We start from the raw sequence: 19,163 nt of genomic DNA, 5'->3' as shown, positions 1-19,163 counted from the left end.
GTAGGGAAAAAAATAAGCAAAAGATGAAGAGAGACTAAAGAGACGTAGTAACAAATGGCAATGTATGGATGGACCTTACTTGGATCCCAATTCAAACAAACAGTGCTTGAATTGTTCCCCAAATAAGGAAAAATAATGAATACTGACTGAATATCTGACTGAATACTGACTGAATAATGAATACTGACTGAATATTTGATAATAGTAAGGAATCGTTTTCTTTAGATCTGATTGTCGTGTTGTGGTTATATTTAAGAAAAAGTTATATAATTTTAGAGGTACATACTGAGATATTTACAGATGAAATTATATGTCTGGAATTTGCTTCAAAATAATCTGGGGCAGAAGAAATGAGTGGGAGGTATAAATAAAACACGACTGACCACAAGCTGGTAATTGTTGAAGGTGGTTGATGGGCACACGGAAGTTCTTTGTATTCTCTATTTTTATCTGTGTTTGAAATTCTCTGTAATAAAAAGCTTTTAGAAATACAGTTTCTTTTCATTACCATTACAGGACTCAGTCTGAGAGGCACTAATACGAGGAATTGGCCACATTTGCTCCTCTCTGGTAGTTATGAACAAATATAATGCCTGAAACTCAAAATCCAACTGAATGTGGGAAATAATTTGACATTTCCCTTTTAACATTAGTCAGAAGAAACAGAAATCTGGTACATTTGCTTCCAAATTAGCATTTAAGACTTGTAATTGTTAACACTGCAAACCTATGGGGGAGGTTTTTAAGCTGGCTAAGAGAGCAAACTGTTTCATTTTGTTTTGTTTTGCTTAAGTTTCACTGACTAGTCCGATTAGCTGGAATTTTGACTTTTGCTATAATGTGTATGCTTTTCCCTCAGTGTCTACTAAGATCCCAAGAGATGCCAAAACAATATATATTTTTAACAAGGTCCTACCTGTCATCTGTTTCAAAGTTTGCCTGTAGGCTCGCAAAAGTCAGCGAGACCGTCCCCAGAGTGAGTCATCTGCGAGACTGCAGGCTGTTTCAGCCACTGTGGGCTTTCCTTTCTGCCCCAAACTATTATTCTCCTTCTGAAGACATGTTTTTTGAAACCAAGCTCAACTCCCTTAATTAACTAGCCCTCTTTCTCAAGAGGCCAAAACACTTGGGGTGGGGGTGGGTGAAGACATGGAAATAAGCTTTAACAAGATAGAGGTTGATTAGATCTCAAGAAAAGAAAGGGTTCTTCATAGTTAAAGAGTTGATTGGGCATGGAATAGGGGAAGGAAGACAGATGTTGAAAATCTTCCCTTGAAAAACCTTCTAAGAGGAGGCAGCAGCTTTCTGATTGGAGGCTTTCAGGAAATCCTGCCAGCAAAGGAAGGGTCTTCACCCTTTACAGAGACCCCTTACCCTTCCAGATCTTGGTTCTCAATACCAAGGTCTCAAATGCACCTTCCACCCTATACAACTGGTACTGTGTTCCAGGAAAGATTCTAGGAAATATTCATGTCACTGCTGGTGACAGGGCAGAAAAGCTCCCCCAAGGAGGCAGAACCCATCCCCAGGATCCCAGATCAACCTCCAGCCTGTTTAGAACAATAAACAGGACACTAGTTCTTCCTCTAGGAAAAAGTCGAAGCCCCTTGACAGGGTACATACTTACACTCTAGCTTATCCTGAGGTCTCCCCGTTTCCAGCAAGGACAGGTAACACATGACATCCTTCAGGTACACTATGGGGGATTCTGAGCCTGAAGACTGAGCATCATGGTTTCCCACGGGGGTCACAGACACTTGGTCTTTAGTTGGCACTTGCTTCTCGGTGATCTTTGATCCTGTGACAGGCAAGAGGAAAGCATCCAAGGACACAATGTTTAGTAAACATGAAACCCTTTGTTGCCCCATTCTTTTCATGGTAGAGACAAGAATTTTATGAGTGTCTTCAGAAGCATGGATTACATAGATATGATCAAATCAGTGGCCCTAGAAATCCAGATTGTAGAGTTCATACTTTCTGAATGAACCCCATACTGACCCTTTTAAGAGTCTATAGCCTTATAAGAAATTCACCTATGCTCTCTGAATTTTAAGAAAAGATGATAGTGATTTTTAGTAATATCAATAGTCAACAGGTAAATGTCATTTAGCCTAATTTTGGGGGGAACACACCCAGTTTGTAGAGGTAATTTTGTCTGGGATTCCAAAAATCCAGACTATTGGTTATTTACCAACATACTGTTTTACAATTTTCTTCTCAAATGCATTTAAAGATAAATAAAAAAGATGAAAGTTCGAAAGAGAAAACTGGGATTGACAACTAATTTCCAGAAACCAGGAAGAATTGTGACTTACTGAAAGCCTACTCAGTTGCCTAAGGAAAGTATAGAAAGTGGCTTATCATACCACAGGAATAGAGTGAGTTTTCCCTCTGAAATTTTCCTTCTCATAGGTAGGAAGACTGTCTCTTTGTCCTCTGGTTAAGAAATATGATGTTATTACTAACCAGAAAACCAGGCACTGATATCTTACATGTGAATCATACTCTTTTGAGGCACTTCAAGGGCTATCTCTTTTTCCCCAGCCTCTTTATATCCATGATCTCAATATCATATAAGAGGATGCAACTCAGAGAAAACACAGGAAACAGTAAAAGGAAGACTGGCAGTGGAAAATCTAACCCAAGTGTTGTACCACCAAATAATAGAGGGCTGAAGGTGCAGGCAGAGGGAGAGATAGCCTTGATAGTACTGCCTGCTGGGGAAAGCAATGCCACCAGTACACTCTTTATTCAGAGAACCAAGGTCCCAAGCAATGGCAAACAGTTCAGCTCAGGCCAACAGAGCTGCGCTAGATGAAAGCCTACCAGGTCCTAGCGGTTAGGTTGTGGTTTGAGAAGGGAGTTAGCCATCACCCAGATGGACAGTGGGTGAGACCAAAGGCCACTGACATACTCTGTATGTTACAAAGGGTCCTGTGAAGAGACCAACATGGGACCCACGAAACAGAGTTGCGAAACAAGGAAAGGAAGCTTCATCATGAAGTCTCAGAGGACAAGATCTCTGGAAATAATTTCCTACCGGACAAGACCCTCGGTAGGTTGCAAGAAGGTGTAACTTCTATTAAACAGGAGCAGAAAGCCTCAGGGGTGAGCAAGTTGAGATGAAAACACAATAGGATGAGATAACAAGGATAGTGAGGTAGGGGAAAACTGCCATGAAATTACGTATGCAACAGAAGTATTAAAATCATCACTGGAGGAAAAGTTATGGAAAAACGTAACTTAATAATGTATAAGACAAAGGTGAAAAATTCTTTGTATAGGGTAGCCCATTATGCCCCAAGTTATGTTATATCCTCAAATTATTCATCCATTAAAACACTATTAGAATGACTTCTATGCCGACTAAACTGGAATAAGAGGGACTAGATTTACCCTCCTACTGATGCAACTAAAAAAACTGGACAAAAGATATGAAACAATGGTCCATAGGACATTGCATATGGCCAACACCAAAGGGCAATCCCCAAGAGATGGGAAACAAATGAGGTGATCCCTACAAATGCCACATCTTACTGACTGGAAAGAGTTTCTAGGCTGTGGCACAGGGACGGGAAACCCAGGCAGATCCTGGAAGTCTCTCTGAGTTGCAGAGATGGAGCAGGGAAACTTGGGAGTCCAAGGTGACTGGAGTTCACAGAGCAGAGCACTGAAGAGGAGGGAGCTGCACAGAGGGAACTCCAGCTGTCTCTGCAGAAGGTCCCTTTGAGTAATCAGCAGAGAGTTCCCTCAATTATTCATCTGAGTAGTGATTAGCACAGATGTGTGAGGAAACTACCTGAGGCTGGGGAAGGAATCAGGATGAGAGGGAACAATCCCTGGAAGGCATAGAGAACTAGGCATAGTGTCTATTCCCAGCAATCAGAATAGAAAACTCCCATAATTCATGAATCATTGAGTAGAGTACTTAGAGAGTTTTGCCTTGCTAACTGGGCAAAATTAGCTCCAGAAAAAATGCCTCCCTGGTCCTACCTAACAAAAGCTTGACCCAAAAATGTCAACTTACCACCAAACCAGCTTTACAACAAATGCTAAAGGAACTCCTCTAGGCAGGAAACAGAAGAGAAGGAAAAGACCTACAATAACAAACCCAAAACAATTAAGAAAATGGTAATAGGAACATATTGATAATTACCTTAAATGAAATGGATTAAATGCTCCAACCAAAAGACACAGACTGGCTGAATGGATACAAAAGCAAGACCTGTATGTATGCCGTCTACAAGAGACCCACTTCAGACCTAGGGCCACATAGAGACTGAAAATGAGGGGATGGAAAAAGATATTCCATGCAAATGGAAATCAAAAGAAAGCTGGAGTAGCAATTCTCATATCAGAGAGAACAGACTTTAAAATAAAGCCTATTACAAGAGACAAAGAAGGACACTACATAACGATCAAGGGATCAATTCAAGAAGAAGATATAACAATTGTAAATATTTATGAACCCAACATAGGAGCACCTCAATATATAAGGCAAATGCTAACAGCCATAAAAGGGGAAATAGACAGTAACACAATCATATCACACCACTTTTACCAATGGACAGATCAACCAAGATGAAAATAAATAAGAAAACACAGCTTTGAATGATACATTAAACAAGATGGACTTAATTGATATTTATAGGACATTCCATCCAAAAACAACAGAATATACTTTCTTCTCAAGTGCTCATGGAACATTCTCCAGGATAGATCATATCTTGGGTCACAAATCAAGCCTTGGTAAATTTAAGAAAATTGAAATCGTATCAAGTATCTTTTCCGACCACAACACTATGAGACTATATATAAATTACAGGAAAAAAACTGTAAAAAATACAAACACATGGAGGTTAAACAATATGCTACTAAGTAACCAAGAGATAACTGAAGAAATCAAAGAGGAAATCAAAAAATACCTCGAAACAAATGACAATGAAAATATGCTGGCCCAAAACGTATGGGGTGCAGCAAAAGCAGTTCTAAGAGGGAAGTTCATTAGCAATACAACCCTACCTCAAGAAACAAGAAAAATCTCAAGTAAACAACCTAAACTTACACCTAAAGCAATTAGGGAAAAAAGATCAAAACCCCCCCAAAGTTAGCAGAAGGAAAGAAATCATAAAGATCAGATCAGAAATAAATGAAAAAGAAATGAAGGAAACAATAGCAAAGATCAATAAAACTAAAAGGAGGTTCTTTGAGAAGATAAACAAATTGATAAACCATTAGCCAGACTTATCAAGAATAAAAGGGAGAAGACTCAAATCAACAGAATTTGAAATGAAAAAGGAGAAGCAACAACTGACAGTGCAGAAATACAAAGGATCATGAGAGATTACTACAAGCAACTCTATGCCAATAAAATGGACAACCTAGAAGAAACAGACAAATTCTTAGAAGAGCACAACCTTCAGAGACTGAACCGGGAAGAAACAGAAAATATAAACAGACCAATGACAAACACTGAAATTGAAACTGTGATTAAAAATCTTCCAACAAACAAAAGCCCAGGACCAGATGGCTTCACAGGCAAATTCTATCAAACATTTAGAGAAGAGCTAACACCTGTCCTTCTCAAACTCTTCCAAAATATAGCAGAGGGAGGAACACTCCCAAACTCATTATACGAGGCCACCATCACCCTGATACCAAAACCAAACAAAGATATCACAAAAAAAGAAAACTATAGGTCAATATCACCGATGAACATAGATGCAAAAATTCTCAACAAAATACTAGCAAACAGAATCCAACAGCACATTAAAAGGATCATACACCATGATCAAGTGGGGTTTATTCCAGGAATGCAAGGATTCTTCAGTATACACAAATCAATCAATGTGATACACCATATTAACAAATTAAAGAATAAAAACCATATGATCATCTTAATAGATGCAGAAAAATCTTTTGACAAAATTCAACACCAATTTATGATAAAACCTCTCCAGAAAGTAAGCATAGAGGGAACTTCCCTCAACATAATAAAGGCCATATATGACAAACCCACAGGAAACATCATTCTCAATGGTGAAAAACTGAAACCATTTCCACTAAGATCAGGAACAAGATAAGGCTGCCCCCTCTCACCACTATTATTCAACATTGTTTTGGAAGTCCTAGCCACGGCAATCAGAGAAGAAAAGGAAATAAAAGGAACCCAAATCGGAAAAGAAGAAGTAAAGCTGTCACTGTTTGCAGATGACATGATACTATACATAGAGAATCCTAAAGATGCTACCAGAAAACTACTAGAGCTAATCAATGAATTTGGTAAAGTAGCAGGATACAAAATTAATGCACAGAAATCTCTTGCATTCCTATACACTAATGATGAAAAATCTGAAAGAGAAATTAAGGAAACACTCCCATTTACCACTGCAACAAAAAGTATAAAATACCTAGGAATAAACCTACTTGAGGAGACAAAATACATGTATGCAGAAAACTATAAGACACTGATGAAAGAAATTAAAGATGATACCAACAGATGGAGAGAGATATACCATGTTGTTGGATTGGAAGAATCAACATTGTGAAAATGACTATACTACCCAAAGCAATCTACAGATTCAATGTAATCCCTATCAAACTACCGATGGCATTTTTCACAGAACTAGAACAAAAAATTTCACAATTTGTACGGAAACACAAAAGACCCCGAACAGTCAAAGCAATTTGAGAAAGAAAAATGGAGCTGGAGGAATCAGGCTCCCTAACTTCAGACTATACTACAAAGCTGCAGTAATCAAGACAGTATGGCACTGGCACAAAAACAGAAATATAGATCAATGGAACAGGAGAGAAAGCCCAGAGATAAACCCACACACATATGGTCACCTTATCTTTGATAAAGGAGGCAAGAATATACAATGGAGAAAAGACAGCCTCTTCAATAAATGGTGATGGGAAAACTGGACAACTACAATTAAAAGAATGAAATCAGAACACTCCCTAACACCATACACAAAAATAAACTCAAAATGGAATAAAGACCTAAATGTAAGGCCAGACACTATAAAACTCTTAGAAGAAAACACAGGCAGAACACTCTATGACATAAATCACAGCAAGATCCTTTTTGACCCACCTCCTAGAGAAATGGAAATAAAAACAAAAATAAAGAAATGGGACGTAATGAAACTTAAAAGTTTTTGCACAGCAAAGGAAACCATAGACAAGACCAAAAGACAACCCTTAGAATGGGAGAAAATATTTGCAAATGAAGCAACTGACAAAGGATTTATCTCCACAATTTACAAGCAGCTCATGCAGCTCAATATCAAAAAAACAAACAACCCAATCCAAAAATGGGCAGAAGATCTAAACAGACATTTCTCCAAAGAAGATATACAGATTGCCAACAAACACATGAAAGAATACTCCATATCACTAATCATTAGAGAAATGCAAATCAAAACTACAATGGGGTAGCACCTCACACTGGTCAGACTAGCCATCATCAAAAAATCTACAAACAATAAATGCTGGGGAGGGTGTGGAGAAGAGGGAACCCTCTTGCACTGTTGGTGGGAGTGTAAATTGATACAGCCACTATGGAGAAGAGTATGGAGGTTCATTAAAAAACTAAAAATAGAACTACCACACGACCCAGCAATCCCACTACTGGGCATATACCCTGAGAAAACCATAATTCAAAAAGAGTCACATACCACAATGTTCATTGCAGCACTATTTACAATAGGCAGGACATGGAAGCAACCTAAGTGTCCATCGACAGATGAATGGATAAAGAAGATGCAGCACATATATACAATGGAATATTACTCAGCCATAAAAAGAAATGAAATTGAGTTATCTGTAGTGATGTGGATGGACCTAGAGTCTGTCATACAGAGTGAAGTAAGTCAGAAAGAGAAAAACAAATAATGCATGTTAACACATATATATGGAATCTAAAAAAAAGGTTCTGGAGAACCTAGGGGCAAGACAGGAATAAAGACACAGACCTACTAGAGAATGGACTTGAGGATATGGGGAGGGGGAAGGGTAAGCTGTGACAAAGTGAGAGAGTGGCATGGACATATATACACTACCAAAGGTAAAATAGATAGCTAGTGGGAAGCAGCCGCACAGCACAGGGAGATCAGCTCGGTGCTTTGTGACCACCTAGAGGGGTGGGATAGGGTGGGTGGGAGGGAGGGAGATGCAAGAGGGAAGAGATATGGGGACATATGTATATGTATAACTGATTCACTTTGTTATAAAGGAGAAGCTAACACACCATTGTAAAGCAATTATATTCCAATAAAGATATTAAAAATTAAAAAATAAAAAACTAAAGAAAAATAAAATGACCCACATTTGAAGTTAAAAAAAAAAAGGTTCTGAAGAACCTAGGGGCAGAACAGGAATAAAGACGGAGAAGTAGAGAATGGTCTTGAGGACACAGGATGGGGGAAGGGTAAGCTGGGATGAAGTGAGCGACTCGCATGGACACATATACACTACCAAATGTAAAATAGATAGCTAGTGGGACGCAGCCGCATAGCACAGGGAGATCAGCTCTGTGCTTTGTGAACACCTAGAGGGGTGGGACAGGGAGGGTGGGAGGGAGACGCAATAGGGAGGGGATATGGGGATATATGTATACGTATAGCTGTTATACAGCAGCAACAAACACAACAATGTAAAGCAATTATACTCCAGTAAAGATGTTAAGAAAAAAAAAAAGGTCAAACTGTTTCCAGGTAAACCTAAGTGTATCCCAAAACGAAGCTCAGGAATATTTATAGGAATACAAAAATATCTAGTACAAACAATGTAAAATTTTCAAAGTTTGGCATTCAGTAAAATATTGCTAGGTATGCAAAGCAGAAAATATGAACAATAATAAGGAGAAAAATCAACTGAAATGGATCCAGAAAAGACAGAGATGATATAATAGACAAAACGTTTAAAATAGTTATTATAACTGTATTCCATATATCTAAGAAGCTGGAAGAAAGACTGAACATGTTAAGTAGAGACATGAAAGACATTTAAAAATGCCCACATCACGTGTCTAGATATGATATGCTAAATGAAAACTACAAATATACTGAGTGAGATTAATAGCAGATTAGATATTGCAGAAGAAAAGATTAGTGAATTTGAAGTTATCACTACAGAAACTATCCAAAAAGACTACAAAAAAAGAAAAAAAAGAGTATCATACCAGTGAGCTGTTGGACAACTTTAAGTAGACAAATAAACATGTAGTTGGAATACGTGAAGAAGAGGAGAGTCAGGAGCAGAAAAAAAATTAAGCAAATAATTGCTGACATTTTCCCAAATTTGTTGATATTTGATAAGAACTATGGAACCTCAGCTACAAGATGCTCAATGAACCCAAGCATAAGAAATATATATAAAACTATACCAAGGAACACCAAAATCAAATTGATTACAATCAGTGATAAAAATCATAAAAGAGACCAGAGGAAAAAAGACACCTGATATAGAGAGAAACACAGATAAGAATGACTATAGCTTTCTTACTGGAAACAAAGTATGCTAGTAGCCAGTGGAACAACATCTTTAAAGAACTAAAAGAAAACAGAACTGTCAAATTAGAATTCTTTTTTTTTTTTTAACATCTTCATTGGAGTATAATTGCTTTACAATGGTGTGTTAGTTTCTGCTTTATAACAAAGTGAATCAGATACACATATACATATGTTCCCATATCTCTTCCCTCTTGCATCTCCCTCCCTCCCACCCTCCCTATCCCATCCCTCTAGGTGGTCACAAAGCACCCAGCTGATCTCCCTGTGCTATGTGGCTGCTTCCCACTAGCTATCTATTTTATGTTTGGTAGTGCATATATGTCCATGCCACTCTCTCACTTTGTCACAGCTTACCCTTCCCCCTCCCCATATCCTCAAGTCCATTCTCTAGTAGGTCTGTGTCTTTATTTCCATCTTACCCCTAGGTTCTTCATGACCCTTTTTTTTTCTTAGATTCCATATATATGTGTTAACATGCATTATTTGTTTTTCTCTTTCTGACTTACTTCACTCTGTATGATAGACTCTAGAATTCTTTACTCAGTGAAATATCTTTAGAATTAAAAGGCTAAATAAAGAATTTTTCAAATGTACAAACCATATAGAGCTGCGTTACAAGAAATGGTAAAGGAAATCCTTTCACTAGAATTTTACACTATATGGAAACCTGGATTTATACACAAGAATGATGAGCACTGATAAATACAAATAGATAAATATAAAGAATATTTTTCTTATTAATTAAATCTTTTAAAAAGATAGTTAACTATGACAATAATAACATGTTGTGTGGTTTATAACATGTAGAAGTAAAATGTAGAAGTAAAAAGCACAAAGACCTGGATAAGAGAAATGGAGGTGTGTTGTTGTAAATTTCTTATAGTATATGCAAAGTGAAATTCTGCTACTTGAAGGTAGACTGTGATAGTTAAAACAACTAAGATAAGAAAGGAGATAAAGTGAAATCATAAAAAATTCAATTAACTTAAAAGAAGGCAGAAAAAGAGCAAAAGGGAAAAGAAGAACAGATAGAAAAAAGAAAATAAATAGCAAGATGGTGGTTTTAAACCTAACTATAACAATTATCACAGTAAATGTAAATGTTCTAAAACTCTAACTAAAAGGCAGATATTGTCAGATTGGATTAAAAAACAAAACCCAACAACATGCTTCCTATAAGAAAGTCAATTTAAATATAAAGACACAAATACATTAAAAGTAAAACAATGAAAAAAGATATACCGTGCCAACACTAGTTAACCAGAATGGCTATATTAGTTATGAATGTAATTATAATAAAGTAAATTTCAAAGCAAAGAATATTACTAGGATAAACAGAGTCATTTCATAATGGTAAAGAGGGCAAGTCATTAACATAATAGTCCTAAACATTTATACCTCTAGTTCTTTACCCAAAAGGAATGAAAACTGTCCATACAAAGATTTGTATACGAATGTTCATATTTTTATTTTTAATAGCCAAAAACTGGAAACAACCCAAATGTCCATCAGCACATGAATGGATAAAAAAATTGTGGAATATCTACCTGTATACTGAAATACTAATCAGCAATAAAAATATGTTAATTACTGATACACACAACAACATGGATGAATTTTTAAATTACTATGCTGAGTGAAAGAAGCCACATGGAAAAGAGTACATACTGTATCAATCTATTCATATAAAATCTAGAAAATGCAATCTGGCCTATAGTGACAACAAGCAGATCAGTGGCTGTATGGAGGTGGAGATGGGTGGGTAGGGAGGGTGGGAGAAAGGGATGATAAAGGGAACTTTTGAGGCTGATGAATATCTTCATTATATTGATATGGTGCTGATTTTATTGGTGTATACAGACATAAAAACTTATTAATTGTACATTTTAAACATGTACAATTTATTTTATGCCAATTATACCTCAACAAAGCTGTTTTAAAACAAAAAACCCAAAAAACAAAATTGTCGTTATGTGCAGATAACATAATACTCTACATAGAGTACCCTAAAGACTTCGTGCAAAAACTGTTAGAATAAATGAATTCAGCAAGGTAGCAGGATACAAAATTAATATACAGAAATCTGTTGCATTTCTTTATACTAGCAATGAAATATCAGAAAAAATTTAAAAATCCTGTTTAAAATTGCATCAAAAAACCCCCACAAAAATCCTAGGAATAAACCTAACCAAGGAGGTGAGAACTATAAAACATTGATAAAGGAAGTTGAAAATCATTCAAAGAAATGGAATGATACCCTATGCTCTTGGATTGGAAGAATTAATATTGTTAAAATGGTCATACTACTCAAAGCAATCTATAGATTTAATGTGATCCTTATCCAATTACCCATGACATTTTTCACAGAACTAGAACAAATAATCCTAAAATTTATACAGAACCACAAAAGATCCAGAACTGCCAAAGCAATCCTGACGAAAAAGAGCAAAGCTGGAGGTATAACCCTCCCGGACTTCAGATAATACTACAAAGCTACAGTAATCAAAACAGCATGGTATTTGCACAAAAACAGACATATAAATCAATGGAACAGAATAGAGAGCCCAGAAATAAACCCATACACTTGAGGTTAATTAATCTTCGACAATGGAGGATATACAGTGGAGTTACGACAGTCTCTTCAGCAAGTGGTGTTGGGAAAGCTGGACAACCACATGTAAATCAATAAAGTTAGAACACACCCTCACACCACAGACAAAAGTAAACTCAAAATGGTTTAAAGACCTAAATATAAGATATGACACCATAAAACTAGAGGAGAACATAGGCAAAACATTACCTGACATAACTCATAGCAATATTTTCTTAGATCATTTTTCCAAGGCAAAAGAAATAAAAGTGAAAATAAACAAATGGTACTTAATCAGACTTAAAAGCTTTTGCACAGCAAAGGAGACCATCAACAAAATGAAAAGATGACCTACAGAATGGGAGAAAATATTTGCAGATGATGCAATTGACAAGGGGTTAATATCCAAAATATACAAACAGCTCATCAAACTGAATACAAAAAAAAAAACAATCAAAAAATGGACAGAAGACTTAAATAGACATTTCTCCAAAGAAGACATATAGATGGCCAACAGGCACATGAAAAGAAGCTCAACATCACTAATTATTAGAGAAATGCAAATCAAAATCACAATGAGGTATCACCTCACACCAGTCAGAATAGTCATCATTAAAAAGTCTACAAATAATAGATGCTAGAGAGTGTGGGGAGAAAAGGGAACCCTGCTACACTGCTGGTGGGAATGTAAATTGGTGCAGCCACTATGGAAAACAGTATGGAGGTTCCTTAAAAAACTAAAACTAGAGCTACCATATGATACAGCAATCCCACTTCTGGGCAGAGAAGAAAGCTCTAATTTGAAAAAATACATGCACCTCAATGTTCGTAGCAACACTATTTACAATAGCCAAGACGTGGAAGTAACCTATGTGTCCATCGACAGATGAATGGATAAAGAAGATGTGGTGTATATATATACAAGGAACTATTATTCAGCCATTAAAAAGAATGAAATAATACTATTTGCAGCAACGTGGGTGGACCTAGAGAATATCATACTAAGTGAAGTAAGTCAACAGAGAAAGACAAATATTACATGATATCACTCATTTGTGGAATCTAAAATATAATACAAATGAATATATTTATAAAACAGAACCAGACTCACAGACATAGAAAACAAACTGATGGTTACCAAAGGGGAAAGGGAGTGGGGGGAGGAGTAAATTAGGAGTATGGGATTAACACATACATACTACCATATATAAAATAAATAAGCAACAATGATTTACTGTATAGCACAGGAAACTATTTCCAGTATCTTGTAATAACCTATGATGGAAAATAATCTGAAAAAATATATACCTGAATGACTTTGCTGTACACCTGAAACTGACACAATATTTTATATATATATATATATATATATATATATATATATATATATATATATATAATATTTGTTTATTTATTTGGTTGCACGGGTCTTAGTTGTGGCATGTGAACTCTTAGTGGCGGCATGCATGTGGGATCTAGATCCCTGACCAGGGATCGAACCTGGGCCCCCTGAATTGGGAGCGTGGAGTCTTAACCACTGCACCACCCGGGAAGTCCCTAATACAATATTATAAATCCACTATACTTCAATTAAAAAAACATCATTACAGCCTTTTCCAAAGATCCTTTGGTTATCAGAGCTTTGACTGGATCTTGAGCCATTGTTCTAGTCCTCATTGAGGTCTACTGTTCAGTCCAGCAGTGGAAATGCTGGGGCCCAGAGGGACTGAGTGACACACAGTCCCGCTGGTGTCCTACCTGCTCATGCTGCCTTACATGAAATACCCCTAACCCACACCCATCCGAGCACATCCCTCTGGGACTACCCTCTTCCAGAGCACAAAGGTTTTGCCCAGGTGCCACATTACATACCCTTCTAAATGAGGGTTCTTGGGCAGAGATGACTTGTTCCACCTTCTCTCTTAGTCTCTGTATTACTTCTTACCTTTCAGTTGGGCTGTGTGGAAAGAGCGCCAAGCTAGAGGCAGAAAACTGGGTTTGTGCTAAATGGTGTGTGATCTTGCCCTAGAAGGCTTATTCCCCACACCCAACCTCAGTTTTTTCATCTGTTAAAAGACGGACTTGCATTAAAATTGATGTTTACCAAAAGTTTTGAATGACATGAATAATGTTTGTGAATATAACGCTAAGTGAAAAAAACAAAGCTGGATCCAAAATTATATATATACAGTCTGATTCCAGTTCTGTAAAAAATTTATGGAAAAAACCCTACAAGGATACATACGTATAGGTGTGTGTGTGTGTGTGTGTGTGTGTGTGTGTGTGTGTGTGTGATCACATTGGTAGATTTAGGTGATTTTGTTGTTTATTTAGTTTTTCTGTACTCTTCAGAAAATTTTTTATTGATACAATGTGTTACTTTTAAAACTGGAAAAATATATTTAAAAAAAATGGAGGGACTTTCCTTGAGACTCCAACAGTCCAAAGCTGCGGGAACATCTCAACAGCCTGAGGAACTAAATAAAAACCAGGAGAATGAAGTTCACATTGTTTATCCCACCTTTTCATGGGCATTCAGGGAAGGGTGATTTCAGCCCTTCCTGAGCTGACATCCTGACAATGACATGTTGCTCAAGGCTCTGAGCTGACCTCTGGACTCAGTGAAACCCCTGTCTGCTGTGCTTATGGACCCAACCATGCCCCCATCTGGCTCTGGGAATGAATAACTTAAAGCAGGTTGTTCTAGATCTGAGCTTGGAGCTTGATCTGATAGGCACAAACAGCCATATCAAATGAGAATAGAGTTTCTTCTTCTTGGGCAACAGGAAAAGGGTGGAATTTTCAACAGATGGCCTGATCTAAGGTGATTCCAGAACTTGGCTCTTCCTTGTTGGCAGAGGCCCTGCTCTGTGGTGTCCACCTGTCCCTACATTCTTGTTTTTGGTGAATAGGGGCATCTAATTAAGACATTCATGGAAGGTGGCCCAACAGGAAAAGGATTTGCTACTTAACATCACAAGTTACAAAAGAGGATGAAAAAATGCTGTACATCTCCCTGGGCCAGCAGTCAGATAACTGCCCTTTCATGACTGGACCACAGGAGACTGATATGTTGCATGCACGGGAAAACAGTGCATGACAAATCATTTCTCCAGGAGAAAGTCTCTGGAAGTTGTTCTGAGACCCCAAATGATACAGATATTGCAAATAAACATGGTGGTCAAATAAGCCAGCCAATGTCTATTATCATCATTCATCATCTTTTCTCAAATATTACATAATGACAGGATCCCCACTAAGTCTTTGTTTGGTACCTTGGAAACTTCAGCCACTGAAACAAACCTTGCCCAGACAATTTGGAACCTCAGGGAATGAAGTGTAACTTCTCTCAGGTTCCTCTTGAAGTTCCAGATACTTGGACTAAGAACATCTCTGGTAAAGAATCTGGGTAAAGAAAAAGATGCTTTTCTTTGATTTTTTTTTTGCTGAGAGTTTAGAATAATCTCAAAGCTTCCAGTTTGAAACTTTCCTTTCTACCATGAGAATGATTTATGTCATAAAATGCCCTCTCTATTTCAAGTAAGATTTAAGACTTATTTATGACTTTAATCCATTTGACCAAGGGGCCCTAGACCTAGCACGCCTGGGTGAGATGCTGGGCAGAGGGGTGGGTGAGCCTATACTTTGCACAGTCTTACCCTGCTGCTGTCCCTGAAGGCCTCAGGAAGGCACCAATACTCTTAATCCTTGCTTTCTGGAGCTCTGTGAGAAGTCTGGATTTTGCTGAGCTTATGGTCCAGAGGCAATTCTCCTTTCCCAACCATGTTCTGCTTTCCATTCAGAGTGAATTTTTGAACTCATCAGTCTTTCAGTTATACACTGAAAACTCTATAATCCTCTAGTTGCCCTTTCGGCAATGACTGGAAAAAAGATGAGAACTACATCTAGCACCCACTCGAAGAAATTCTCTCATCCTAAGTCTCTGTTACAATTAGTTCTCATTCAGTTGTATGATCTCTTACCTATTCTGCCATGTGTGTATGTATGTATATAATATATATTGAAAGATACAAGAAAACTGCATCTTTATCCCCTGGTCACATCCCAAGAGCTGGAATTCACCAATGTGCATCAATCTTTTCCAAACAATAATGCAAAGGAAATAAGGTCTGTCTCTCTGCGTCTTTGTATGTGAAGCTCCAAGAGCAAGCTGGGAGGGAGACAGTCCCTGAGAGTCCTTCCATGAGAAGAGGATGCCCATCTGACACAATTGGAGATTGAGGGTGCAGACTGAAGGAGATCTTGGCAGACATGATGAGTTGAGAATAGAGTGTACTTCCGCAGGGTGGCCTGAATAATAATTGCTAATATTTACTGAACATTTACTCTGTTCCAGGCACTATACTAAGCATTTTACACACAAAACTCACTTAACCTTCATCTCAACACTTACTGTCATCTCATGTTACAGATGGGGAAACTGAGGCACAGAGACATTGTTCAAACATACCGAAGGTTTCAGAGCTAGGTGTTGTCAGCGCTGGGAGTCAAACCCAGGAAGTCTGTCTCTGAAGTCCAGATTCTTAACCAATATGCTTATTACCTGACCCAGCTTAGGTTGATAGTGTGCAGGAAATTTGTGCTATATCTTAGAACAGAGGTCAAGGAGGATAATCTTTGCTCTTCCCAGTTTTACTAGGAGCTTCTGCACTTGGGACTGTGCCTGTCAATAGCCTGTCAACAGAGGAATGGCCTCCCATTGATAAATGTGCCAGGGAAGTTTCCACATCAGTCACGACCCAAGAGACGGTGCATGGACAGCCAGGCATCATGATGGTGGCTCCACTGGGAATGCAGCCTTGATCATTCCACTAGGACCTAACCAAACTGGTGCCTTTACGTGGAGACAAACCTCAGTCCAGGCACCTCAAGAGAGACCATTGCTTCCTATCTTGGTGCAGGAAAGAGCAGCAGCTTGGAGGATGGACAATCCTGGATTGAATCCCTAGCTCCTCAGCTCGCACAGTGGTATGTAATCTCTTACAGCCTCAGCTCCTCAGTGTGTGACGTGGCATGGTTACAAAGGCTAAGGTGAAACATGCAATAAAGCAGCTGCCTGGCAAATAGATCTTCAAAACAACATTAGCTGGCTTCCTCTTGCTCCTCTCAACTTGTTCAAACAAGTGCATGTAAATATTGTGGGAAATCAACCAGGGCACACTCTTACCCTCTTTCCGTAACCCGCTTCAGCCATTCACTGGTAGCGTCATCTCCACCTCAGCCCTACGGCCATTTCTTCCCATACACTCTCTGTCTCTCTCTTTTCCTCTGCCCACCCCGCCCCCCATCGTACACTTTCTCCTTTTCCCCTCTTTGGCTAGGCAGACCCGTCAGAGGTAAACATCTAATAAGCTGACCGAAGTCCTGACCTGCCCTGTTTTGGGACAAATGAAGCAAGAACCTTCATCCAGCCTCAGAATCCCAACACATTTGAGTGTCAGGGGCCCCAGAGGTGGAGGCAGACAAGATCTGCTCAAAGGCATACAATTACATGGAGACAAAACTGCTGGTTAGATTTTCCCCCTTCCCCAAGGATGGGGTACAGCCCACTCCTCACCTGAAGACTTACCCATATCAGGGGCACAAGCCTCGTCTGCTTTGGCAGCATTATCTGCATTCTGTATGTTGGAATCTGGGGAATAAAAAGAAGATGTAGTGACCAGCCCATGCCCTCTAGGTTTATAGAGAGGCAGGTAGGAGACTTTCCCACAAAGTCTGGATCACTTGGGTTATGCCCATGTCTCTGGTGTCAGCTGGGTTCATGCTCACGTACTGGGGTTGGTAGTGTCTCCCCCATTATAGCCCAAACTCCAGAAAGACAGTAACCACACCCTTCCCCTCCTGTGACTCTCCCAGGCTAGTCCCAGCCTGGGCACAAGAGCTGAATGTGCTCTCCAGGGACTGGCAGCCTCTGTGGAAGGCCCACCCACCCCTGCCAGACATCAGTTTGTGCCTCCTCTTCCCCCCATCCTCTCCTCTGATCCTGAGTGGCAGGAATTATGCCCTTTTTATTTCCCTTACTGAGAGATCCATCAGACAGGCCTTCCTGAAAGGGTAGGAGTCTTGGTCCCCTGGTCTCCATTCCCCCCTCTTCCCCATAGGGAAGTTACCAGGCACAGAGGACCATCTAGGAGTGCAGGCTGAACCTGTGGTAAGTGGGTTAGAGCTGCAAAATCTCCCTTCCATCTTGGGGAATGCTGGTCCATGTACCTGGCCCACTGGCTTCGCTGTTGCTGGCCCCCTCCTTTGGGTGGGACAGGGTCTCCTGTCTGGGCTTCTGGCTGAAGGCCAGGAAGAGGTGTGTGCTCAGTGGCTGTGGAAGGTCCACCTCCAGGTACGCCCTCATGAACAGCTTGAAGACGTCATAGCTAATAGGCTGAGAAGGGATAAAGAGGGAAAAATCAGTGGAGAGAAGTGAAGAGACAGAGGACGGGAGAGGAGAAGGAGGAATGGGGGAGCTGGCAATGGAAAGGGAAGCAGAAGGGAGTGGAGTGATTGGTGGAGGCAGGAATGAAAAGGCCTGGGAGTCGACAGAGGGTGACAAGCATAGGCAGCGGGGGTAGGACGTGAGGAAGAGAAGACACTGTTGGCTGTGTGTTGGGGCTTGGTGGGCCATGGAACCATGGGAGGCTTTCGTGACAAGGCATGTCTAAGTTTAGGAAGAAAAGGGGGTGCTGAAGACTGAGCACTGGGAGTGAGGGCTCTGCCTGAGTCGGGGACCACATGGGGGTCTTGTCTCTAATGGGCAGGACTAGGTCAGTGCCCTGGAAACCTAGGTAAGATAAAGAAGAATGGTAGGGAGAGGGAGGCAGGGAGGACAAGACAGGGGTATGGGATTAAGAGATAAAAACTACTATGTATAAAATAAAAAGCAACAAGGATACATTGCACGGCACAGGGAAATATAGCCATCACTCTGTAATAACTTTAAATGGAGTGTAATCTATAAAAATATTGAATCACTATGCTGTATACCTCAAACCAATATAATATCATAAATGAACTGTATCGCAAAAAAAAAAAAAAAAAAAAAA

General features: G+C 39.2%; 1 protein-coding gene across 4 annotated transcripts in view; it reads right to left on the bottom strand.

The window, feature by feature from the left end:
* DGKG (diacylglycerol kinase gamma) overlaps positions 1 to 19,163 on the bottom strand; it is a 164,734-nt gene that overhangs the window by 122,660 nt on the left and 22,911 nt on the right. For all 4 annotated transcript variants that reach the window (XM_007451383.1, XM_007451380.1, XM_007451381.1 and 1 more), the window contains exons 3-5: positions 18,340 to 18,505; positions 17,699 to 17,761; positions 1,628 to 1,798 (exon numbers count right to left, since the gene is read on the bottom strand). In XM_007451383.1, the coding sequence (XP_007451445.1) occupies positions 1,628 to 1,798; positions 17,699 to 17,761; positions 18,340 to 18,505 (400 nt within the window). The remainder of the gene's footprint in view (positions 1 to 1,627; positions 1,799 to 17,698; positions 17,762 to 18,339; positions 18,506 to 19,163) is intronic.

The sequence above is a fragment of the Lipotes vexillifer genome, unplaced genomic scaffold (assembly GCF_000442215.2).
Source record: "Lipotes vexillifer unplaced genomic scaffold, Lipotes_vexillifer_v1.1 scaffold513, whole genome shotgun sequence".
Lineage (NCBI taxonomy): Eukaryota > Metazoa > Chordata > Mammalia > Artiodactyla > Lipotidae > Lipotes > Lipotes vexillifer.
The sequence above is the reverse complement of the archived record's forward strand: the minus strand, read 5'-3'. Positions and strand labels throughout refer to the sequence as shown.